The sequence below is a fragment of the Nicotiana sylvestris genome, chromosome 5 (assembly GCF_000393655.2).
Source record: "Nicotiana sylvestris chromosome 5, ASM39365v2, whole genome shotgun sequence".
NCBI lineage: Eukaryota > Viridiplantae > Streptophyta > Magnoliopsida > Solanales > Solanaceae > Nicotiana > Nicotiana sylvestris.
The window spans coordinates 722,109-748,385 of record NC_091061.1 but is presented as its reverse complement, the minus strand read 5'-3'; the positions used below and the strand labels follow the sequence as shown (position 1 = coordinate 748,385).

The 26,277-nt window shown below is 38.3% G+C and overlaps 2 protein-coding genes and 1 non-coding gene across 3 annotated transcripts in view; 1 reads left to right on the top strand and 2 right to left on the bottom strand.

The window, feature by feature from the left end:
- The window catches only part of LOC138868220 (uncharacterized), a 38,568-nt gene extending 18,282 nt beyond the window's left edge, over positions 1–20,286 (bottom strand). Inside the window, exons 1-2 of the mRNA XM_070145750.1 lie at positions 19,967–20,286; positions 18,010–18,286 (exon numbers count right to left, since the gene is read on the bottom strand). Of these exons, the coding sequence (XP_070001851.1) occupies positions 18,010–18,280 (271 nt within the window). The 5' untranslated portion in view covers positions 18,281–18,286; positions 19,967–20,286. The remainder of the gene's footprint in view (positions 1–18,009; positions 18,287–19,966) is intronic.
- Positions 20,287–22,148: 1,862 nt separating this feature from the next.
- TRNAV-CAC (transfer RNA valine (anticodon CAC)) lies at positions 22,149–22,222 on the top strand. The gene has a single exon. It is a non-coding gene; the product is annotated as a tRNA-Val (tRNA).
- Positions 22,223–22,561: 339 nt separating this feature from the next.
- Positions 22,562–26,227, bottom strand: LOC104228435 (voltage-dependent chloride channel 1, chloroplastic-like). Its single transcript, XM_009780898.2, has 4 exons — positions 25,441–26,227; positions 24,227–24,394; positions 23,776–23,982; positions 22,562–23,058 (listed from the first exon to the last, which is right to left on the bottom strand). Exons 1-4 carry the CDS (start codon positions 26,140–26,142, stop codon positions 22,882–22,884), a joined length of 1,254 nt encoding a protein of 417 aa, XP_009779200.1. The 5' UTR covers positions 26,143–26,227; the 3' UTR covers positions 22,562–22,881.
- Between the last annotated feature and the right edge of the window lie 50 nt (positions 26,228–26,277).

Sequence of the window (26,277 nt, the reverse complement as noted above, 5' to 3'; positions counted from 1 at the left end):
CTCACCACTAAAGAAAATCACACCCTTGTCCCCATCATTCTATCAGATATTTATCGGGCTTTGACTTTATGCAAATCAGGAGCAAAAGTCTTCGAAGGATGCAAAATTTTGTTGCAAATGTGGGTGATTGAACATCTCCAACAACAGCCCAAGATCATACAGTATGAGTCAAACAAAGCTAATTGCATTGAGAGCTATGAGGAAAGAGCAAAAAATTATCAGGCTCCAGAAGGGATAGAAGCATGGGTATCTCATCTAAAGGCTTTAACGGCAAATCAAATTGAATGGACTCTGGGATGGCTCCCGATGAAAGAAGCAATACATATGTCAACCTCAAATAGTTATCTACTACTATTGGGATTGAGAAGCATTCAGCCGTATGCACCACTAAGAGTCCTAAGGCAACTAGGGAGATATCAAATAGTTCCTGATGATGAAGATTTGAGTATGCAAGTAATCGAATTACACCCAGAAGCCACTATTCCCGAAGCTCTACTTCAGCAGATGTGGAATGGGTGCCGATACTTGAAAAGCGATACTCAAGTCCTAGACGCTACAAAGGGTGAGATAAATCCTGGATATGCAAGGTGGTTCGAAAAACGGTCTCGCGTGGATGATGTACCAGAACCTGAGCTAAAAAGGCCAACAAAAAGACCCCATGTTCAAAACTTCAATGATAAAATCCAAGAGCGGTTGATCTGGGGAGAAAAAGAAAAAGGGTACAAAGCAACTATCCATGCCCTAAAAGAAAATCTAAGAAGCCTCAGTTTGGAGAAAGATTTGCAAGCACAAGAAGCCGAAGGCGAGAAAAAGAGTCTAGCTTGTGAGAATGAAAATCTTCATGCTCGATTCCAAAAAATGAAAAGAGTTTCTGAAACGCCAAAGAGGAGCTGGAAGGATCAAAAAACCATCGCCAATCTCTTTGAAAGAATGCAAGATTATGATTCCATTCTTGCGGAAAACGAAAGGGCATTGAGCAAAGCAAAAGAAAGGATCCAACAATTAAACGAAGAAGCCAGATCTAACAAGGAACGCCAAGATAGGCAATCCGAAAAAGACAAGGCTCAATTCAAGAAGGAAAAAGACTATTGGATGCGATCAGAAGACCAGCTTCGTGCACAATTAGAAGAGGCAAGAAGATGCAAAAGAGAGCATCAACAAGCAGACCTCGACAGGGAAAGATCGCAAGCAAGATTAGAGCAGGCCAGACTCCGAGCTCTGTTAGAATCAGCTCTAGATCGTGAAAACCGTGTCAGAGATATAGCCACCACTCGTCAGCAGCAATTGCAAGACCAACGTCTCCAAGGTTTCAGGGCACAAATCCACGACCTGGCAGTCTTCACATCTCAAAGTTATGTAAACTGCCAAGGAATGGATTATGAAAAGTTTACAGAGCATGCGCCCACTTTTGCTCGTCATCTAGCAATGGAGTTGGAAAGGATGTATCGAACGCTGGGAGGCCATCCGGGTCAAGCCCCACATTGAGCAGAGAACCCAATATTTGACAACAAAAGTGGAAAGTGGGGCACGTTGTGAGATGTTAAGAATTGTGTCTTTTATTTTGATTTAAGTGTGTGTTCTCAAGCCATTTTCTTAAAGTTTTCAAATGTAATTCCATCTTTGTGTAATAAATAAAAGTGATTGCCTTTGGTCCGAACTACGCAAGGTCTGATTCATGTAAGAGCATGATACGTAGGCAATCTCTCAGATTCGACCACCACGATAAAAGATATATATAATAAATAAAAATGAATAACAATAAAAATTTCAAGAAGGCTGGGACGACACAAGCAGCCGAGCAAATGCATAATAGAAAGGGATTATTTGTCTAGGAGCATTGCATCTCAACATGTGATTATATATGTGTTAAACTCTCAAAACTAACAAATTTGTTCATTTTCAGAATTCAAGCAGTTAGTTTCTCTAAAGAGTATACTGGCATATTATCACTATCACACAAGATCAAAAGGACCAATACCCGAAAGTATGTCTATCCCAGATGTTGACACAGGTATGGAGATAGAAGAGATGGATGTCGGGAAAATGAAAGAAGAGATGTTTAAGCTCAAGCAGCAAATGGCTGAGATGTACCAAGCTTGGTCTACAGGACAGTTACCCCCATCTTACCCAAATAACCCTGCTCCATCAATGACCCAAACTCAGGATAATATCACCACTGAATTATCCCCAAGTTTCCCCATTTATCAGCACTACCGAGGCACCACCTCTCAGACACCACATCTCCACCTCCAAAACCAGTTTCGTACCTTCCTCCACCTATGACTCCTGTTTTCGTAGCACCTCCCCCTGCTACATTTCACAAATCTCCTAGTGAGCCTACATTCCAGGCCCAAGACAACCAATATTACCCCCCGGAGCCCACCTTCAAAGCCTCCGAAATCAATTCAACTGCTCCTCGGTTTGATCTCCCAACCAAAATTGACAAGCCAACCAAAAATGTTGAACAAGAAGAGATGTTCAGGAAGGTCAAAAGTCTAGAACAATCGTTCCGAGACATACGGGGATTAGGTGGGCAAGTCAATGTAGCATACAAAGATTTATGCTTATTCCCCAATGTACAATTGCCAGTTGGCTTCAAGATGCCCAAATTTGACCTATACAGCGGGCACGGCGACCCAGTAGCCCACTTAAGGGGTTTCTGTAGCAAGATGCGAGGAGCTGGGGGAAAGGATGAATTATTGATGGCTTACTTCAGTCAAAGTCTAAGCGGATCAGCTTTGGAGTGGTATACACGCCAAGACCATGGAAGATGGTACACCTGGGATGACCTGGCACAGGCATTCGCATACCATTTCCAATACAATCTGGAAATCATCCCAGATCGATTATCTTTGACCAAATTTGAGAAGAAACACAATGAAAGTTTCAGAGAGTATGGTTTTCGGTGGAGAGAACAGGCAGCAAGAGTGGATCCTCCTATGAAGGAGAGCGAAATGGTAGACTACTTCCTCCAAGCCTTGGAACCAACTTACTATGCCCACTTGGTTTCAGCGGTTGGAAAATCATTCAACGAGGTAGTGAAGATGGGAGGTATGGTGGAAGAAGGCCTCAAAACAAATAAAATCATGAGCTATTCAGCAATTAAGGCAACTACTCAAGCTATTCAAGGCGGGGTAGGAGGAATCGGAAGAAAGAAGAGGGAGGAAGCAGCAGTAATTGATTCAGGAATTTGGCCGGGACCCAGAGGTTCACCGCTTTACTATAATCAACAACGACCTCGCCAATCAGTTTACCACCATGATTCATCCCAACATTACTATCACCCTTCAGAGCCTCATTTTGCCATTAACCATGCTCAAGCATACAATCAGCCACCTATTCACACCAATTGGCGTGCTCCTGTCACACCAAATACTTACCCACGAGCCTATCCCGGACCAAGTTTCAGGCCTAGGCCAGCATTCAGGGGAGAAAGGGAACAGAAAAAGAAAACTTACACTCCATTGGGAGAGTCTTACACTAGTCTGTTCCACAGGCTGAGACAGTTAGACATGCTGAGACCAATACAATCCAAACTACCCAATCCTCCACCAAAGAATCTGGATTACACCATTAGCTGTGAATATTGCTCCGGTGCACCAGGCCATGATACGGAGAAATGTTGGCATTTGAAAAATGCAATACAAGAGCTGATTGATACTAATAAAATCGAGGTTCAAACCCCCGAAGCTCCAAATATCAATAGAAATCCAATGCCAGCCCATCAAGAGGCTAACATGATAGAAATCATACAAGCTGATGGGGAGACAAAGAAGCCGTCACAAACTGTCATGATGATCAAGACTCATGAAACCAAGCCAGATAAGCAGTTAATGGAGGAGAAGCCAGTATCTAAGCAGAACAGAAATGGTGATGAACCGTCTATGATAGTCGATGAGGCATCATCGAGCAAAGTTGCCGTAAAACAAGAAAGGCCGAAAGTGATAGTACCAGGGGTTGCTAACAAACCCATTATAATTGTGGAAGGAGCACGTACAGATCGGGTTATTATTGCACCTGTAATCCAGCTGCCAATCATCAACAACAAAGCCATCCCATGGAACTATGAACGGGTGACCGTAATGTACAAGGGCAAAGAAATCAAGGAAGAAGTGTGTGAGGTACAAGGCTTGACTCGTTCGGGAAGATGTTTTACTCCCGAAGAGCTGAGAAAAACTAAAAACAATCCAATGCCAACAAAGAAAGCTGTGACGGAAGAAGAGGCGGAGGAGTTTTTAAGAAAAATGAAACTCCATGATTATTCTGTTGTGGATCAATTAAAGAAGACCCCCGCTCAAATTTCATTGTTGTCATTACTGATCCATTCAGAGGAACACCGTCTGGCGTTGATGAAAATCCTGAATGAAGCTCATGTTCCTGAAAAGATCTCTGTAAATCATTTGGGCAAAATAGCCAACAGAATCTTCTTAAGCGGAGGAGTTTTGTATAAAAGAACACCAGATCTTGGATTATTAAGATGCATAGATGCCAGACAAGCTGCAGCTGTCATGTCTGAAGTACATTCAGGAGTTTGCGGACCCCACATGAGTGGATATGTATTGGCAAAGAAAATCCTCCGAGCCGGTTACTATTGGCTTACCATGGAGCGAGATTGTATCAGTTTTGTGCGCAAGTGTCATCAATGCCAAATACACGGAGATTTGATTCATTCTCCACCATCCGAGTTGCACACAATGTCGGCACCATGGCCCTTCGTTGCCTGGGGCATGGATGTGATTGGACCAATTGAGCCGGCAGCATCCAATGGGCACAGGTTCATTCTGGTAGCTATTGATTATTTTACCAAATGGGTTGAGGCCAAGACATTCAAATCAGTGACCAAGAAAGCTGTGGTCGATTTTGTCCACTCAAATATCATATGTCGATTCGGAATCCCGAAGGTGATCATCACAGATAACGGTGCTAATCTTAATAGCAACCTAATGAAGGAAGTATGTCAACAGTTTAAGATTACACATCGCAACTCTACCCCATATCGGCCCAAGGCGAATGGAGCAGTAGAAGCAGCCAACAAAAACATAAAGAAGATACTTCGGAAAATGATAGAAGGATCAAAACAATGGCATGAAAAATTACCATTTGCATTATTGGGATACCGCACTACTGTTCGTACTTCAGTAGGAGTCACTCCTTATTTGTTGGTATATGGCACTGAAGCAGTAATTCCTGCAGAAATTGAGATTCCTTCCCTTCGGATCATCGCCGAAGCAAAGATTGATGATGATGAATGGGTCAAAACCCGTCTAGAACAGTTAAACTTGATTGATGAAAAACGATTGACCGCAGTATGCCATGGTCAATTATATCAAAGAAGAATAGAAAGAGCATACAACAAAAAGGTGCGTCCTCGGAAGTTTGAAGTAGGTCAGCATGTGCTGAAACGTATTCTTCCACATCAGGTTGAAGCAAAAGGCAAATTTGCCCCGAATTGGCAAGGACCATTCATTGTGACCAGAGTATTATCAGAATGGTGCACTATGCTTAACAGACATTGAAGGCAAATGCATAGATATGGCGATCAATTCTGACGCGGTAAAGAGATATTATGCATAACTTTTTGAATGTTTGTATTTAGCATTATTTCGAAGATTGGAATGACAAAGGCAATTTATTCTGCTATCCAAACACTATACCCTTTGTTTTCCCCCTTTGAGCCATACTTGTTTCTTTCTTACCCTCTCTTGGAATCAATAAAAAAAAAGAATCAAGTATGAAATTTGAAAAAAAAAATCACTATTATTAGTGAACTACGTTTGACCTGATTCCTCAAAGAAGGATACGTAGGCGCCTCACGGCTCAGTCATAGGGTGCACAATATACATAATGTGCACAAAAAGAAACATCAAGCGACCCCAATCAAGGAACTGGGGCAAGAATTGTATTGGAAATAAGAAAAAGATTCCAAGAGTTGTAATTTTAAACACATACCAAAACTGTTTAGCTTTTAATACCTTTTCCATTTCTAACCCCATACCAGAAAGACCTTTCGACCAATCTTAGAAAAATGCTGAGTCAAGCAAATGAAGATGGTTCATAATACTCTGGTACAAACAAGAAAAGAAAGTAAAAATGAGAGAGTCTTATAGGTGAAAACCCACACGGGCACCATAAGGCGACGGAAGTTGAGAGAAAAATAAAATGAGAGAGTCTTATTGGTGAAAACCTTCATAGGCACCCTAAGGCGAAAAGGAAGTAAGAAATGAACAAATGAGGAAAATTTATCGGCAAAAACTCTTTGAGACGTTGCAAGTCCAACAGGTCTGTGAAATGAAAAAATGAAGTTGGGTTATGGAAATTTTGGCAAAAACAAAAATGAGACAATTGAAAGCAGATTGATCAAAAGACTGGGTTAATTAATCCAAAATGCATACCCTGATCATTGGTGCCAGTAATTCCAATCAGATAAGTTTTTATTCTTTCTCCAACAGTCATCCAAACTTGGATTTTTCTTTTCATTCTATAATTGTCGAAATCAACGTATTTCGTTACTAATAATCTCACTTTCTAAAAAACTTTGAGATAAGTTTTGTTCCAAACAAATAAGAAGGAATGTCAAGGTATACTACCAAGATTCAAGGTTACAAAATACAGCCACGAAAGGTAGAAGATAAAAGATATGAGTATAAGAAAGGTGAAATCAAAAGTGGATCAGCAAAGTCAGAAGGGACATATGATTACAGTTAAAAGGGTTCGAAGAAAAGCATACAGAGGAGAATCCTATAAGTCAAGAATCAATTACAAGGACAAAACAGTCAGTCTTTTCAACCATTCCAGAGCAACAAAGAGAAATGAAGAGAAACATCACCATCGGCAAGAATACCCCAGTCAACTACCCTGCTTTAAACTAACGAAGTTTTCTTTGATTTAAAACAGGGGCAAATACAATATTTGTGTCAGGAAATACCTGGTAAAATAAAGAAGAAGTCAGGCGTCCACCTGGAGAATGAGGATAAAGAATTGAAGAAGTCAGGCGTCCACCTGGAAAATGAGGATGAAAAATTGAAGAAGTCAGGCGTCCACCTGGAAAATGAGGATGAAGAATTGAAGAAGTCAGGCGTCCACCTGGAGAATGAGGATGAGAATTGAAGAAGTCAGGCGTCCACCTGGAGAATGAGGATGAGAAAAGAAGAAGTCAGGCGTCCACCTGGAGAATGAGGATGAGAAAAGAAGAAGTCAGGCGTCCACCTGGAGAATGAGGATGAAGAAATTAAAAAAGTCAGGCGTCCACCTGGAGAATGAGGATGAGAATTGAAAAAGTCAGGCGTCCACCTGGAGAATGAGGATAAGAATTAAAGAAGTCAGGCGTCCACCTGGAGAATGAGGATGAGAAAAGAAGAAGTCAGGCGTCCACCTGGAGAATGAGGATGAAGAAATTAAAGAAGTCAGGCGTCCACCTGGAGAATGAGGATAAGAATTAAAGAAGTCAGGCGTCCACCTGGAGAATGAGGATAAAAATTAAAGAAGTCAGGCGTCCACCTGGAGAATGAGGATGAGAATTGAAGAAGTCAGGCGTCCACCTGGAGAATGAGGATGAAAATTGAAGAAGTCAGGCGTCCACCTGGAGAATGAGGATGAGAATTGAAGAAGTCAGGCGTCCACCTGGAGAATGAGGATGAAGAGAATTAAAGAAGTCAGGCGTCCACCTGGAGAATGAGGATAAGAATTAAAGAAGTCAGGCGTCCACCTGGAGAATGAGGATGAGAAAAGAAGAAGTCAGGCGTCCACCTGGAGAATGAGGATGAAGAAATTAAAGAAGTCAGGCGTCCACCTGGAGAATGAGGATGAAGAAATTGAAGAAGTCAGGCGTCCACCTGGAGAATGAGGATGAGAATTAAAGAAGTCAGGCGTCCACCTGGAGAATGAGGATAAGAATTAAAGAAGTCAGGCGTCCACCTGGAGAATGAGGATGAAGAAATTGAAGAAGTCAGGCGTCCACCTGGAGAATGAGGATAAGAATTAAAGAAGTCAGGCGTCCACCTGGAGAATGAGGATGAAGAATTGAAGAAATCAGGCGTCCACCTGGAGAATGAGGATGAGAATTGAAGAAGCCAGGCGTCCACCTGGAGAATGAGGATGAGAATTGAAGAAGTCAGGCGTCCACCTGGAGAATGAGGATGAGAAAAGAAGAAGTCAGGCGTCCACCTGGAGAATGAGGATGAAGAAATTAAAGAAGTCAGGCGTCCACCTGGAGAATGAGGATGAGAATTAAAGAAGTCAGGCGTCCACCTGGAGAATGAGGATAAGAATTAAAGAAGTCAGGCGTCCACCTGGAGAATGAGGATGAGAATTAAAGAAGTCAGGCGTCCACCTGGAGAATGAGGATGAGAATTAAAGAAGTCAGGCGTCCACCTGGAGAATGAGGATGAAGAATTAAAGAAGTCAGGCGTCCACCTGGAGAATGAGGATGAAGAATTAAAGAAGTCAGGCGTCCACCTGGAGAATGAGGATGTGAATTGAAGAAGTCAGGCGTCCACCTGGAGAATTGGATGAGAAAAGAAGAAGTCAGGCGTCCACCTGGAGAATGAGGATGAAGAATTAAAGAAGTTAGGCGTCTACCTGGAGAATGAGGATGAAGAAATTGAAGAAGTCAGGCGTCCACCTGGAGAATGAGGATGAGAATTAAAGAAGTCAGGCGTCCACCTGGAGAATAAGGACGAAGAAAGAAAAGAAGCAGTCAAGGCACCCACCTGGAGAATGAGGATGAAGAATTAAAGAAGTCAGGCGTCCACCTGGAGAATGAGGATGAAGAATTGAAGAAGTCAGGCGTCCACCTGGAGAATGAGGATGAGAATTGAAGAAGTCAGGCGTCCACCTGGAGAATGAGGATGAGAAAAGAAGAAGTCAGGCGTCCACCTGGAGAATGAGGATGAAGAAATTAAAGAAGTCAGGCGTCCACCTGGAGAATGAGGATGAGAATTGAAGAAGTCAGGCGTCCACCTGGAGAATGAGAATGAAGAATTAAAGAAGTCAGGCGTCCACCTGGAGAATGAGGATGAGAAAAGAAGAAGTCAGGCGTCCACCTGGAGAATGAGGATGAAGAATTAAAGAAGTCAGGCGTCCACCTGGAGAATGAGGATGAAGAAATTGAAGAAGTCAGGCGTCCACCTGGAGAATGAGGATGAGAATTAAAGAAGTCAGGCGTCCACCTGGAGAATAAGGACGAAGAAAGAAAAGAAGCAGTCAAGGCACCCACCTGGAGAATGAGGATGAAGAATTAAAGAAGTCAGGCGTCCACCTGGAGAATGAGGATGAAGAATTGAAGAAGTCAGGCGTCCACCTGGAGAATGAGGATGAAGAATTGAAGAAGTCAGGCGTCCACCTGGAGAATGAGGATGAGAATTGAAGAAGTCAGGCGTCCACCTGGAGAATGAGGATGAGAATTGAAGAAGTCAGGCGTCCACCTGGAGAATGAGGATGAGAAAAGAAGAAGTCAGGCGTCCACCTGGAGAATGAGGATGAAGAAATTAAAGAAGTCAGGCGTCCACCTGGAGAATGAGGATGAGAATTGAAGAAGTCAGGCGTCCACCTGGAGAATGAGGATGAAGAATTAAAGAAGTCAGGCGTCCACCTGGAGAATGAGGATGAGAAAAGAAGAAGTCAGGCGTCCACCTGGAGAATGAGGATGAGAATTAAAGAAGTCAGGCGTCCACCTGGAGAATGAGGATGAAGAAATTGAAGAAGTCAGGCGTCCACCTGGAGAATGAGGATGAGAATTAAAGAAGTCAGGCGTCCACCTGGAGAATGAGGATGAAGAATTAAAGAAGTCAGGCGTCCACCTGGAGAATGAGGATGAAGAAATTGAAGAAGTCAGGCGTCCACCTGGAGAATGAGGATAAGAATTAAAGAAGTCAGGCGTCCACCTGGAGAATGAGGATGAAGAATTGAAGAAGTCAGGCGTCCACCTGGAGAATGAGGATGAAGAATTGAAGAAGTCAGGCGTCCACCTGGAGAATGAGGATGAGAATTGAAGAAGTCAGGCGTCCACCTGGAGAATGAGGATGAGAATTGAAGAAGTCAGGCGTCCACCTGGAGAATGAGGATGAGAAAAGAAGAAGTCAGGCGTCCACCTGGAGAATGAGGATGAAGAAATTAAAGAAGTCAGGCGTCCACCTGGAGAATGAGGATGAGAATTAAAGAAGTCAGGCGTCCACCTGGAGAATGAGGATGAGAATTAAAGAAGTCAGGCGTCCACCTGGAGAATGAGGATGAGAATTAAAGAAGTCAGGCGTCCACCTGGAGAATGAGGATGAGAATTAAAGAAGTCAGGCGTCCACCTGGAGAATGAGGATGAAGAATTAAAGAAGTCAGGCGTCCACCTGGAGAATGAGGATGAAGAATTAAAGAAGTCAGGCGTGCACCTGGAGAATGAGGATGAGAATTGAAGAAGTCAGGCGTCCACCTGGAGAATGAGGATGAGAAAAGAAGAAGTCAGGCGTCCACCTGGAGAATGAGGATGAAGAAATTGAAGAAGTCAGGCGTCCACCTGGAGAATGAGGATGAGAATTAAAGAAGTCAGGCGTCCACCTGGAGAATGAGGATGAAGAATTGAAGAAGTCAGGCGTCCACCTGGAGAATGAGGATGAGAATTAAAGAAGTCAGGCGTCCACCTGGAGAATGAGGATGAGAATTAAAGAAGTCAGAGGAGTCCAACAGAATCCCCAGCAAGAAACAACAAGAGTTCCAAAAGGAATACGGAATAAGCCAAATGCCCAAAAGTCACCAAGATATCAAGACAACAAGAAACGCAAGGGCATGATCTAGATAAGATTTTTATAATTCATGTACCATAGTCTAGTTTAATTTTTGTATTTCCTTTAAAGTAAGGTGTAATAAGGAGGTCAGCAAGCAGTAAAAACAGCACGAAGCAGCAGTAACATCACAGTCCCATGGTAGTCCCAGCTACCCAAAATTCCCGAACTACATTGACCTGATTCCTTTATAGCCAAGGATATGTAGGAAACCTTTGAAGCAGAGGTTCGGTCAAATCTTTCTAAAAATGCTTCCCACGGAGTATTCGAACGGGCAAAAATCGCTCGTATCCGCTCACTTTATCTTTGCACGAAAACTCTTCGAGTTTCCGCACAAAGAGGGGCAGCTGTGAGCACGTGATTTTTGCCTTACGAAAAACTACTCCAAAATAAATCAAAAATAAAATAAAATACATGTTGCATGCATATAGGATATAATTATGCATTTTAAAAGATAATTTAAATAAAATAAAAAAATATGCGTTAGTTCTATTTTAAATATCCCACTGTGTGATTAATGTTTTGACTATGTGTTAAATAATTGTTATGAAGTAATTAATATTTTTGTGTAAGGTTAAAAATTGTTTTATAATTTTTATTAGGATTTTTTATAATTTAAATAAAATTAGAAAATATATATAAATTGTGAAAGGAAATTGGACCTGGATTAAAATCCAGGCCCAAGTGAATTAATTCCCCCCCCCCAGCCCAATCTAAAACAACCTGTCCGGTCCAATTCAAAGCCAGAACCAAACGACGACGTTTGGTCACCTCTCGTCAAGGCCCGTTGGATTAAGTCCATCCAACGGCCAAGATTTCATCACCCTAACCCGAGACCTTTACTCGATCCAACACCCGGTTCAACCCGTCCCCCTAACTTAAACCAAACGACACCGTTTGGTTAAGTGAATAGATCTCAGTCGTCCATCCTGCCTAATCCAACGGTCAATATCCACCCACCATTCCCCTATATAAACCCATAACCCTTACCCCGGCCCCCTAACTAAACACCCCCCCCCTCCGCTCCTGTTCATCATCGTTCCAAACCAAAACCCCTAACCCTAGCCGCCCCTATTCCCCTTCGCCTGAAACCCGGCGGCATCAACGCTGCCGGTCACCAAAATAACACCCAAAGATCCCCTGAACACCCTCTATTCAAATATGTTATCTGCTTGGTTCAAATCTCCCTGAAGGTTCTCGAATCTTCATTTGAAGATTCGAGCCAAGTTCAGATCTAAACCAAACAGCACCTAGTCGACACCATAGCTTCCCCTAGTCATCCTGAGTATGGATCTGAAGTTAGTTTGGCTCGAATCAGTTCTGAACTTCTCGAATCTTCTTTTGAAGATTCGGACCAAACAAGAACAAACTCAGATCCGTTTCAAACTAACACCAAATGACCCCTAGGCTACCCTCACCCTTGTATCATGTTTGGTTCCCTTCGAATCTGCCCGGAAATGTTCGGATTTAAGATCCAAGAACCTGAAACCCTAAAAATACCAAACTTTTGGATTCCGTTCATATTAATTAAAGATTGAGGTTTAATCGACCTTAGTCGAAGTATTTTCAGTAGAAAATACTTCGACTAAGGTCTGTTTGATTTCAAACAAAAATCCAAATCCAAGTTGAGTTCGAGTCGGAATAAAATTGAAGATTCAAAGGTATTTTTTCTATTTATTTTGTGTATTATACATGTATTTTTGTGTTTGTTTTAGTCTGTGTAATTTTCCCATCTTTTATTATCATACTGTCTCCTACCCGTCTACTTGATTTTAAATGTGAATTGTTTCTGTTGATTGTGCTTAGTTACAATGTGTGTAATCGACTCGATTAAGTTCGTCGATTAGTTATATTATGAATTCTCATTCATGATAATACTGATTGAAACAATCTGTTTCTATTTATGCACTGTTTGTTGACAGATATTGTAGATAATCATTTTTAACTAATACTCGTCAGTTAAATCATCCTGGTTTATATGAATCTGTCAAAATAAGTGTTGTATATATGTTATTGTCTGAACATTAAAGTTTCAGGGCATTGTTAGTATTGACAATGATCCTGTGTGTGTTTGATTTTGGTTCAATGTTAAGTCCAGTCTGAATTGTTATGATAATTTCAGTAATATGTTGTTATGATGTTAGTTCTGAATTCAGTATAATATTGCTGTAATGTCAAGTTTGAATTCAAGTTTACAAAAGTTGGTCAAATACAATTGTGTTAGGATGTTAATAGGATTGGTTATAGCTGTAAATCAGAAGGATAATTAAGTTTATACAGATTTTAGAATCTGTTTTGCAGTAGGTTCTGATTTTTCAGTAATAACATCAGGATTTCAGGGGCATTTCTGGGAATGAAACAGTAAAAACAGGGTGTTAGTGCTAGTGTATTATAATGTAATGTTAGTGGCTATAGTTTAAGATAATAATGGGGAACAAGGGATAATGGGGCTGCTGAAAATCAGGTTAGGATCATATAAAGTATTAAAAAGTAGTTTTTAATGGAAACTTTCTAATTTTTAAAGGGATAAAGGGTCCATCCACCATTACAAAGGTGCAACCAGCCCTGTATAAATACAGGAGCTGGACAGACAGAAAGGAAGGAGTTTTAAGAGGGGAAAAGGGAGTTTTTTTTAGAGAAAAGAGAGCTAAGAGAGAGTTTTAAAAACAGACTTTAAGAGGAGAAGAAAAAATCAGTTTTCAGAGAGGGAAATCAGTTTTCAGAAGAAGAGAGTTTGAGAGATTTTAGGAGAGGAAGAATAAACAGAAAAGGAACAAAAAGAACAGTCACACACACACACAGATATACAGCAGCAGAAACAGAAAAATCAGAGAAAAAATGGGAATTTGAAACTGAAAAGAAATTGAAGTCTGAAATATTGTTCTTTTGTTGAATCTGTTCAATCTTACTTGGTTCCACTGATTCAGTTAACATCTGAAGTGTCTTTTAAAAAGTAACTGTACTGTGCATATGTTTTCTTCGGATCTTATTATTGTTTAAATATGTGGGAATACTGGTATTTGGGGCTGAGTTTGTTACTGTTGCTACTGCTGAAATTTATTCCTTCCACCTTCATTTTCAGGTACATGTCTTTTAAATTTTAAGTTGGAAAGAGATTCAACATGACTCATCAATGAAGCTTGAATTGAAATTCTATTTTTCAATTGTCCGAATTCATTAGTTTAAATTTCATTTTTTTTATGTTAGTTAACTAGTAGTGAATTCAATTTGATAGCTATGAGTTAAATTGTCTTATTTTGAAATTCATATAAAGTTTTGTAATAATGTTAGCCATTCCGAAATCTCATTGGTATAGGTATATGTGAATTGTCAAAACAGGGAGTAAGGCATAAAAATGGGCCATTGATTACATCCCATAATACCATTAGCTAAATGTAAAGATTAAGAAGTTACATTAGTAGAATATCTTGTAACAAATATGATTTTGTTTAGATTGGTATAAGTTATTATATGGTATGATGACAGGTATAATCATATGAGTAAAGTAAGTTGGTATAGCTCGTCATGACGTTAAAACGTTATGAATGTTTACGCCAAACAGTTAGGTTGCATGTAAGGTAACTTTGTTGAATTAACTTGTATAATAATTCCTTTCCTATAAATTCGATGCCTATCTACCTTCATAAAACAAATTGACCAAATAATTAGGCCTATTAGATTAAAAGCAAGTATATGAGAATGAAAAGAGATGTACAAGCATAAATTGCCACACTTTACATCAATGATAATTAGAAATAGAATTTGCATTAAGTAAATAATGAAAATTCTCGAAAAATATTTCCTTCCTTTATGAATCATTTATTTTCAGTTTCATATGCAATTTATTCTTTGGCATATATATATATATATGTCATATTTGTTTAAAAATAGTATTAATCATATTTTTATTCTGTTCTTTGAATTTGAATAGTTGGAATGAATATAACTTATATTCGGAAATTATAATCAATGGGCAACATTCAATAAATTGTGAATTCTTTTTTCAAGAATTAGGGATATCTTAAATGAAGATTTCTCATAATATAATAAACAATTTATGGAAAAATCCCTAATATCATTGCAAATATTTCGCGCAATTAGGGATACGTTCGCGTACCCTGATTATATTTTTAAAAGCAAAATTCGGATTATGCGTACGCGCAATTTCGAGCGAATATTTAATAAAAGGATTTTTTCAAAGGCGTTAAATTAATTTCATAAAAATCCGCGATGTGCGGTTCAATATTTAAGAAAAACAAATATTCTTGATTCAGCACAATCTCGAAAAAATGATTGCTTAATAAATATATTATCAAAAGTTATTGTGTACACGTACGCGTGTGGAGCAGCCACTCTAATGGAGATTGAGGTGCAACTCAAGAATGAAGAATCGACATGGAGACAAAAATCAAGAGCTTTGTGGCTCAAAGAAGGGGATAGGAATACAAAATTTTTCCATCGGACTGCAAATGCACGCAAGAGAAACAACAACATTGACCAAATAATGATTCGACATGAAGTAATCGAGGATCCAGGAAGAATAGAGGCCGAGATCATTGAATTCTACAAGGAGCTTTACACAGAACCTGAACAGTGGAGACCAACAGTCAATTTCGAAAATAGTTCAAGCATTACTGAATCAGAAAGGGAGTCTTTACAGAGTAATTTTGAGGAACAAGAAGTGCTGAGCAGTCTGAAGATGTGTGCAAGTGACAAGGCTCCAGGGCCAGATGGATACACAATGGGTTTTTTCAAAAAATGCTGGGACATTTTGAAGGAAGATATCATGGCGGCTTTTAACAACTTCCATTGTCAGGAGATGTTTGAGAAAAGCTTCAATGCAACATATATAGCTTTGATTCCAAAGAAGACAGGTGCGAAAGAATTGAGAGATTTTAGACCGATCAGTCTGATAGGGAGCTTCTACAAACTGCTCGCAAAAGTTTTAACTGAAAGACTTAAGAGGGTGGTTGGGAAAATTGTCGATGCTCAACAAATGGCGTTTATCAAAGGAAGACAAATAATTGATGCAGTGATGATTGCTAATGAAGCTGTGAACTCAAGAATAAAGAAGAAAGAACCTGGAATCTTATGCAAATTGGATATCGAGAAGGCCTATGATCATGTGAACTGGAGCTTCCTTCTAAGAATGTTAGAACAAATGGGTTTTGGGCAAAAATGGATTAGATGGATGAAATTTTGCATATCTACTGTGAAATTCTCCATTCTTATAAATGGATGTCCTAAAGGTTATTTTCATTCACACAGAGATCTCAGACAAGGTGATCCTTTATCTCCTTTCCTATTCATCATAGCCATGGAAGGATTGAACAACATGATCAAAACGGCTAAAGTCAGTGGATGGGTTAAAGGATTTGAGGTAAACAGGAGTGAGGCTAACAATCTAGAGATCACACATCTCCAATACGCAGATGACACTCTAGTCTTCTGTGATGCTGAAAAAGAACAACTTAGATTCTTAAGGATCATTTTGGTCCTATTTGAGGGAGTATCAAGATTACACATTAACTGGAGGAAGAGCAATATTTTTCCTATTAATGAAGTTGACAACATGGGGCAACTGACTCAGATATTGGGAGGAGAAGTTGGGTCCCTACCAACAGTTTACCTTGGGATGCCTCTTGGTGCAAGGTCCAAATCAAAAGAAATCTGGAATTCAGTCATAGAAAAGTGTGAGAAGAAGTTGTCAAGATGGAAATCGCAATACCTATCATTGGGGGGTAGGCTAGTTCTAATCAACTCAGTATTAGACTCTCTACCTACTTACATGATGTCTTTGTTCCCAATTCCAGCAGGCGTTTTACAGAGATTGGACAAACTCCGAAGAACATTCCTTTGGCAAGGCAATAAGGAGAAAAAGGTCTTCCATTTAGTCATTTGGAAGACGATAACAATGGAGAAAAAACAAGGTGGAATGGGGATAAGGAATTTGAAGAACCAAAGCAAGGCTCTCAGAATTAAATGGTTATGGAAGTACTCTAAAGAACCCAATCTTTATGGTCCAAAGTGATCAAAGCAAAGTATGGTGAAGAAAGCAACTGGGTGTCAAAAAAAGTCAGAACATCACAGGGAGTTAGTGTGTGGAAATCCATCAGAGAACTTTGGCCAATAATGAACAATCACTCCTCCATAAGAGTGAACAACGGAAGGAACACATCATTTTGGAATGATAACTGGTTAGGAATTGGAAGCTTAAAGGAAAGATACCCAGATATGTTCGGGTTAGCACAAAACCAGCATAAGACAATAGCTGAAATGAGGAGTTGTCAAGGATGGGAAATAGCTCTAAGAAGGCAGCTGAATGACTGGGAGATAACAAGATTAACTGATCTCTACAAAGAGCTGGAAGCATTTACAGGATTACAAGAAGGGTTGGATTCAATATGGTGGGAGAGGCGCAACAGAGGGGTTTACCGAGTGAAGGATGCATATAAGATTTTGAATCATGACAATCAACAGGTAGACACATGGCCTTGGAAACATATATGGAAAACAAAGATTCCATACAAGGTAGCTTGCTTCACTTGGCTACTAGCAAAAGAAGCGGTTTTAACCCAGGATAATCTCATAAAAAGGGGAATATCAATGTGTTCAAGATGTTTTCTGTGTGGGGAGAATGCTGAGACTGTCAACCATTTGTTTCTACATTGCAAGATTACAGACCAACTATGGAAAATCTTTATTAATCTTAGGGGTATTTCATGGTCAATGCCATACAGGATTAAAGATGTCATTTATAGTTGGGAAGAAGCTGGAGCTGAAGCAACTAGCAGAGATAGATGGAGGACTGTTCCGGCATGTATTTGGTGGACAGTCTGGAGGGAAAGGAACACTAGATGTTTTGAAGACAGAAGCAATCCTTTGCAGAAGATCAAACTCAATTGTATTCTTCTATTTTGTTTTTGGTGCAAACAGTTGTACACAGAAGATACATTGACAATCATAGACATACTAGGATCCTGCTAGGTTTTGAATTAGAATATCTTCAAATTCTCTCAATGTAAATTTGGTTTTCAGTGCAACCTATGTACTGATTTTTATAATATATACAATAGTTATCAAATCAAAAAAAAAACAAGGAATTAACTCTGATAATTTTTAACTATTGCACTCTATACGTCATTTCATTACAACACTAAATATTTTACCGTTTAATAACACTGCAAATCTAAAAAAATATATGCTAATGGATTAGAAAAAGAGAACCCAAGAAACATACCGGAGGTGAGAGGGTCACTGGAGCAGCCAGGCTGAGATTCAGACCCCGCATAAGAAACGGGTCTTTGAGCAACATGAAGGGAAGCAAGAGTAGTTTTAAGCTGATGTGGAAGTGTGGTTCTGAGCTCCACAACTCTCTCAGCTTTTTGGTTAATTCTTTCTTCCAATTCTCTTACTTCTTCTTCCAGTTGCCCTTCTGCTTCATCTACCTCCAATTCGTCGACTAGGGATGCTGCCTGATTTTGCTGCTGTTGCGCTCTGCTCGTTTCCATTACTTACTGGAGAGAGAGGGGGAGGGAAAGAATGGAGGATAAAGAGTGAAGTGAAAATTTGAATGTGAAAAACTAAAAGAAAACTAGAATAGTTAGAGGTCCACATTGTAAGCCGCACTTTTGAGGAATAAAAAGTTAAGGGGTTGTTTGGTTTGAAATTAGTTATACTTAAACTCTTTCTTATTGATTATTTGGTATGTTGTATTAATTTTGGTATTGTCAATTTACTGTTTTATCCTGAGATTACTGTTCCATCCTATGGCACATATAATTCAAGATTAATAACTAAACAAGGGCTAAGACAGTACTAAATTTTTATCTCACAATTATTTTTGTTTATCCATCATATCAAACGACCCCTAAGGGGTGTAATTCGTTAAAATTTTTTGAAAGGAGGAGCTGGAGATAATTAGTGAGACCAGCCTTCACCAAGACCGGCCTCACCTAGAAACCCATCTGGTTTTTCTTCCCTATCATTTTTCCCTTTTTTTTGTTGTAAGCCTTCAGATCTTGTTTCACAACCCTAAGTTCTTCATGAATATCACTTCCATAGTCATCGGAAAGCTCAAATTCAGATTCAGATGAAGTATTGGAATTTTCTAATTCACTACTAACAATATTTTCTCCCTGTAAATCACCATTGACAGCATCTTCTCCTTGTATATCATCACTGGCAGCATTGACAGCATCTTCTCCTAGAGCTAGATCTATACTTGGTGTTGCAGTAATTATTGGTGGTTGGGGATTAAAAATAGGGCCACATTCCCTGCTGCCCCCATTTACATTTGTTAATTCACTACCACCTACTTCCCCACCGGTCACATGTTGATTAATAGGCCCCACATCCTCAAAATTAGAGTCATTGCAGACAGGAATATCTATTGTGTCACCATCATTTAACAATACTCCAGGTCTAATAAATCCTTGTCTTGTTTTAATTCTACCACTTTGCCACCCTTAGAAGCAACAATATAAGTTGTCCCTAACTTTTTAATTCCAAAATCTTTAGCAATATCTACTAGTTCTGGGATAGACAGGTGATCAAAGTCAATGTTGAAGGAATATTCAATCCTAACCCCAACAAACAGTGGCCCTACTTCACTCACCAACATCCCCCAAATTTCCATCTTAAATTAAAGTATTTAGAAGCCATTGGACAACCTACATCCACATACACAATTCATCAAGTCTTAATTAATTCATAGTTGCATGAAAACATAAGCTTCAACAAAAAACAGTAACAAAAAAATGGAGAAACATCCAAAAGAAGTAACATTTAAAGAGAACATCTATAGTTAACAGTAAAACAAGAGAAACAACTAAATAAATAAAAAATACAAGTACTATACATGAAAAACCTTCACTTTAACAGAGAAATATTTTAATATGTTTTGTTATAAACTGAAATGGAAGAAAAAGCCCTACTCTGTCTCCAAATAACTAAAATATTCCAAAATATATACATGTAGACAACCCTAAATATAAAAATAAAATAAAAAACCCTAAAATTTGTTACTTATAACAGAAAAACCTCAAGTGCATGCGTGCACAAAATCAAGTGTTGTAGATACAAAGATTCCAATTTTAAAGGCCCTAATTCATCTTCATTTAAGATTGAAATCATTATCGAGATTCAACTCTATCATATTTCAACCCTAATCATAAAATCAAGTTTCAATCACTAACCTTTAGATATGTCTACTTGAATATACGGAGAAGACTGCTGAGAAGCACTTGAAATTGGAGAAGAAATCGCAGATAATCGGCAAACAACCACACTTGGGATCCTTTTCACTAGATTGGAAGCCACCCACACTGATTCAACTCCAAAATCTAACTAAATATGACTGAAAAATCACCTAAACTAATTTATCATAAATTTCTAAACTAATGTAAATCGAAAGGAAATCTTAGGGAAAATGGGGGAAATAGTGAGAGGATTTGAGAGAGTTCGAGAGAGAGAGAGTGGGGAGAGGAGTACTGACTACTATGGAGAAAAATGACCGACCATTCCTAGTAATATTTTACTTTAATTCCTTTTTTTCTTTTGTCTGTGTATATAAAGTGTGCGTTTGGACATAAAAATGGTAAAATTCCAAAAGAAAAAGTGAAATTTTTTTAAAAGTGAAAATGGTCTTTAAAAATTAGAGTTATGTTCGGACATGAATATTATTTTGGGTTGTTTTTAAAATTTTGTGAGTAATTTGAGTGAAAAAAAATTGAAAAACAGTTTTTTAGAGTTTTTAAAATTTTCAAAAAATTTCAAAATTCATTTTCAAGTGCAAATTGAAAATTTTATGGCCAAAAATTGATTTCGGAAAAAAGTAAATTTTTTTATGTCCAAACGGGCTCTTATAAAATAATATTTTCTTTGTCCTATGTGGAGCACACATAAGATAAAATTTCCAAATTGGAAAGCGCGTGTATGCACTGAATTAAGCTATACGAGCTGGGGGGGGGGGTATGTTCATATAATTAAGTGTATGGGGTAATTAGTAGGGGTGTCAATGGTTCGGTCGGTTATTTTATAAAATTTGTACCATATCAATTTTTCGGTTATTCTATTATGTATAACCAAATTTAGACTTTTAAAAACCGTACCAATCATGTCAGTTTCTCTTCGGTATTGGTACGGTCCGGTTAATTTTCGGTATTCTTTGAAATGTCACTTAAAAGTCACAACATACGTACTTTTATAGAACTTATCAAAACTCGATATTTTTACTACTTAAAGGGTGATGAATAAAAAAAAACATGAAAGAATACCAGAGTATAGATCCGTCAACTATTCTACAGTAGCGTAAAAGAAACTAAGAAAAGACAAAGAAAATATAAATCACATTAGTGGAAAGATATTAAGTAAGTTGGGACTCAAGAATAAAATCATTGAAGATTAAATATTCGAAAATATAAATTTAAATCATACGAAAGAAAAAATATTAATACATTGTAGGTTGCAACTCATAATCACTAGAATACCTTGTGTCTTGTTAGTGAATATGTTGGAAATAATTTAGTTTCAACAATACTATAATAGTTTGGGAATTAGGATTTTGAGTTTAATTACTTGTTGATCTTGTAACCGTTTTCATCATTTTAAGGCCCCCAAAAAATCAATATTTTATTATTTTTCAAACTTAATGTATATTATATTTTTTTCTTGTAAATTTATTCAGTACGGTTCTGTATTTTTTCAGTTTATTTTCATAAAATAAAAAACTTATCTTAATTATTGGTACAGTTATAGATTTAAAAAAAATCTACAGTTTTATTAAAAGAAAACTAAAAATCGGTTCGGTACGGTTCAGTCGATTTAGTCGGTTTTTAAATATCCATTGACACTCCTAGTAATTAGGATCGGACATAGTTCGGGGAGGACAGTAATAATCTGAGCCAAGTTTAAAGGTGGTTTAAGGTATTTTCCCATAGTTAGGGGTCCGTCCAATCTGTAAGCCACAGTTTTGAGAAATAAAACGTTAAGGGATTGTTTGGTTTGAACACAAGTTATGCTAGTCATGTTGGGATTAGTTATATTTAGATGAGTTATGATGAAGTTAGTTATATTTAAACTATTTGTTATTGATTATTTGGTATGTTGTATTAATTTTGGTAATATCAATTTTACTGTTTTATCCAGAGATTACTATTCCATCCTCTGACACATATAATTCAAGATTAATAACCAAACAAGGGATAAGACTGTACTAAATTTTTATCTCAGAATTATTTTTGTTTATCCATCATATCAGACGACCTCTAAGGGGTGTACTTTGTTCAAAATTTTTGAAATGAGGAGCTGGAGATAATTAGAGGAGTTGTTTTACTGAAACTTGACTTATAGAAAATTTATCTTTTCCTTAACAACAAAGTCTGGGTGGTGTAGTTGGTTATCACGCTAGTCTCACACACTAGAGGTCCCCGGTTCGAACCCGGGCTCAGACATAATATTTTTTTACTTTTTTTCGTACCACACATGCTGCTACCGAAGTTTCTCACATAAGCTAGGAGAGGAAGTCATGAAGTGTGGAGGATAAAACTCAAAACTGCTACAAGAATATGATACAGTTCTTGTTTATTCTACCTAGCAGCCACAAAAATATTAGTATGTTCTTTCATCTAAAGTTCCAGGGCTGAACAACCACCATTCATATTGTATCACCAAAAATATGAAAGTTGAGTTTTTCAATCTAATGCTGAAATAGTAGGAGACAGGCAGCTATTGTAACACCAGAGTATTAACAGCCAAAACTTCAATCTTCTCCTCGAAAAGAGAGACCGCGATAACTGAAAAATGCTTCCTGAGTTATGTCTCTTCTATTATGTTACAAAGAGTACATGCTTCTCATGAGGTTATACACGAGATGATACATGCTTTCTGTAAGCCAATTTTGAAGTCATTGAATATAGAAGTTGTACTTCAAGTGTTTTATTTTTTCTACAACAAATACTTTGTACCAACCCTATATTTACACATATGGGGAGAGAAATAAGTCATGTATCGAGAGTCCCTCTTTCTGTACAGTAGTTGAAGTTATGATAGAGAAAATGCTCTATACACACATACTTCAGTCTTCGTTTAAGTCGTAGTACTTCCTATCATCCTATGAGGTTGGCCAACCATTTGGAGAATGTTCACTAAAACATTTCTTTCTTTTGGCATTTAATCTTTCTTGAATCTGCTTTTCGTTTGCCATTGCTTCTTGGATGTTGTCGCGAACAAGCTGACAGAGCTCATCAAGTGCAAGCATTGGAAATGGCTCCTCGATAAGGACACCAACCTGCAAAAATGGACATCCTAGTTTTGGTCAAATGTGAATTAACTGATATTATTTGTCATCCTCTACGCCCCTCCCTTGTCCAGAAGGTTACTAACCAAGCTGTGACCTCAGTATTGAACAGTGTCAACGCTCCAATCAAATAGAAATCTTCAACTGTATTTCTCTCCTCTTTATTTTTATTATTTAACCTTTTGCAAAACAAGGAGGAATACACATAGGCCTTGATTTTGAAAACCAAGGTTACAGTATCATGAACTCCTGGGGCCTCGGACAATTCATCGGATACTCTATGTAATAAGACCATTAAGTTTAGCACTCATATATAGCAATTTAAATTGAAGATGATATCAGCTGGAATGCCCCCACAAACTGAAACTTAAGATAAATAATAATATGTTCGTTTCATGAGGGGAGCTAGGGGAGGATGGGGATTTATCCGAACACCCTTCGCCGGAAAATTATAGATCAAATTTGATTTTTATGTACATCTTTAGATGATGAATCCCCTTGGATTCTTTGCATGTTTACTTATTTTATTTTTTAACCCCTCTTGGTGAAAATCATGCCTCTGCCATTGTACATATTGAAGAGTACGGCTCTTCAAGCTGTGACATTTTAATATAGTCTTGCCTTCAGACAAAGTGATCTCTACTGCAGGAAGTAATTATATCACAAAGTATTAGTTCCTCTGGTTAATTGAAGAAAGTGAAATCTGACCTCTTCAATGCAGAATAAGGAAGCAGCACTTATGAAAGTAGCTGGAACCACAATCCAATGACAATCGTCCCAAAGTATTATAGGAAGAGTGAGATGCCAAAGGACCAAGAACCTTGAAGTCAACCGAGTGTATGAAAGCGGAATAGGTATGCCCGCGAGTTGTTCACATACACCAATACCTTCATGGAAACAAGAAATCTTTGACTCCTGCACTTTTTAAAACCACAAGTCATTAGGTCGAACTCTTAAGATTATCCTGCAAGTGACGAAATCAATGTGATTTAGCAAATGAAGCTCCTTCTTAAAGAGATTTCTATGGTCGCTGTTTACACTGGTCTTCTAATACACCAAAATGAAAAAGAATTAAAGCTGAAATAATAAGATGTAAGATGTAACCCCTGTGTAGCCTTTCTACTTCATAAAAGAGAACATCTTCGTTAAGAAAAATTACCAGCTGAGTCAGCTTTGTTCCCTCCAAGTTTAATGACTGAAGGCACTGAGAGATGAACCCAATGACGCAACGAGGGCGATGCTTAGAACTGAGAACTAATGCTAGATCATCAGCCTCAAGTAAGTTTTTGAGATCACTTGCTATATCCGAGCCGTATGTTATGTGGCACTGCATAAAAGTATTGTAATCTTAGTGTTTAATACTAAGGAACATTATCCCTTTGCTTATCATAGAACATATATTCTGCTTTTAAGTGCATAAGAACATATAGAATAAGACTTATCAATATATAGGTTGGCAATGAGCTCAAAATACCAGTTGTTCCATGTTTAAAAAGTAAAATAAGGATTTAAAGCTTCTACAATTTTATGGTCATTTCAGTTAATATACAACAACAATAACTGTGATAGAAGGCCTTTTGACGCAGTTTGAGAAAGTTTCTTTTAATTATCAATGAACGATGCAGAGACCAGGTTAAATCATCAAAACAAGGAGGAATACACATAGGCCATTTGGATTTTGATAAAGCCTATACTTAGGCCATAGAAATTTTGAAAATAATCCACTTAGCTCTTTTAGGCTACTATCCAGTTAATAAGACATTCTAAACTATCTGATCATTGCATTAGCCAGCAGATAGCAGACTATTCCCAATTTCACTTGTATTTAGGAATTTATCCTAAGTTTTGTTCTCTCTTATTTTTTTTATTCGTGACAGAACAAGTTGCAGAAACACCAAAATTCTCCATTTATCACAATGATCTATGAATTTCTCTCCTACACAGATCGCAGGGAAATACAGTAAACCCATAGAAAGAATCATCAACAACAACAACTATGTCTCAGTCCCGAAAAAAGTTGGGGTCGGCGATATGAATTCTCACTTCTTTCTTTAAGCTCAACTCATATCACCATCATGCCAAAATAAAATAAGAAAAATAGTAATATTTAAAGCCTATTCCTAACTATTAAGTATCGCCTATATGGATATTTTTCTTCCATTGTGCCTTATCTTTAGCTAAGTCTGCACTGATTCCAAGAATTTGTAGGTCTTTCGAGACAACTTCTTTCCATGTGATGTTAGGTTTACCTCGCCCCCTTTTAACCCCATAGCAAGAATGAATGAGCAAAATTGAAGGCCTCATATAAAAAGGTATGGTATGTATGCACAGATCATAGTGAGCTAAATCGATTAACTATACGAACGTATATACCTTCAAGGCAACTGGAAATGCCATGATATACTGTAAAAGTGCTTCTTTGAGCACAGCATCACTCTTATCAACACAAGCAATGACCTGCCTAGCAAAATCATTGGTTCCAGCAATCACTTTAGTCCAAGCCTTCTTCCCTGTTTCGAACCTCGAGTACGATGCCTCTGTCCTAAACACCAAAAGAAGCGCCAGAGCTGGAGCTGTCAACTGATATGGCAGTGGACTAGCTCTCAATACAGGGAAAAACTCAGGCAACCAATGCATTGAAACAGCAGAATTATAACTAGCAATCACTACTGCCACTGAAGTAAAAGCTATAACCGGAGGAACCAACGACAAAATAACACGCGAATTCAAGCTCGAAAACAAGTGCCTAACATGCCTCAAAGAACTTCTATGTTGCACCCAACTTTCATGTTTGTATAAAGATCTCTTCTTTTTCATACCTTCTTCTTGAATTCTGTCAGCCCAATCAGGTATTATACGAAGAATTGAGATAAGGGCAGAAGTTGAATTTTGATTCTCTGGAGTTTGTTGAGGGCAACAACGGACTTTGAAAGTACTGAAACTGAACTTCTTGTAGCTAAGTTTGGAAGGGAATGATTGTTGTTGTAATTTTGAAGGTAGTTTGAGGGTAAAATGGGAAGAAAAAGATGCATTGGTTGGAGATTGAATGCTGAAAAGGGTTCTTGAATTTGTCATTGATGATGGGAATTAGGGTTTAGGGTTTGGAAATGGGGGAGGAAGGTGACAACATGGGAGTGTACAAAGAGTGAAGTGAAGAGTTCTGTTTAAGGAATGTAGTGGATACTGGATTAGGTAGTTGGTTTGGTAACG

What these genes read in the sequence shown, in the direction of transcription:
- LOC104228435 (XM_009780898.2), bottom strand. Translation starts at nt 26,142, where the DNA reads ATGACAAATTCAAGAACCCTTTTCAGCATTCAATCTCCAACCAATGCA. An exon ending in CATTTCCAGTTGCCTTGAAG is followed by an intron (nt 24,395 to 25,440) that starts GTATATACGTTC and finishes ACTTTTATGCAG; the next exon opens with TGCCACATAACATACGGCTC. An exon ending in GAACAAAGCTGACTCAGCTG is followed by an intron (nt 23,983 to 24,226) that starts GTAATTTTTCTT and finishes TAAAAAGTGCAG; the next exon opens with GAGTCAAAGATTTCTTGTTT.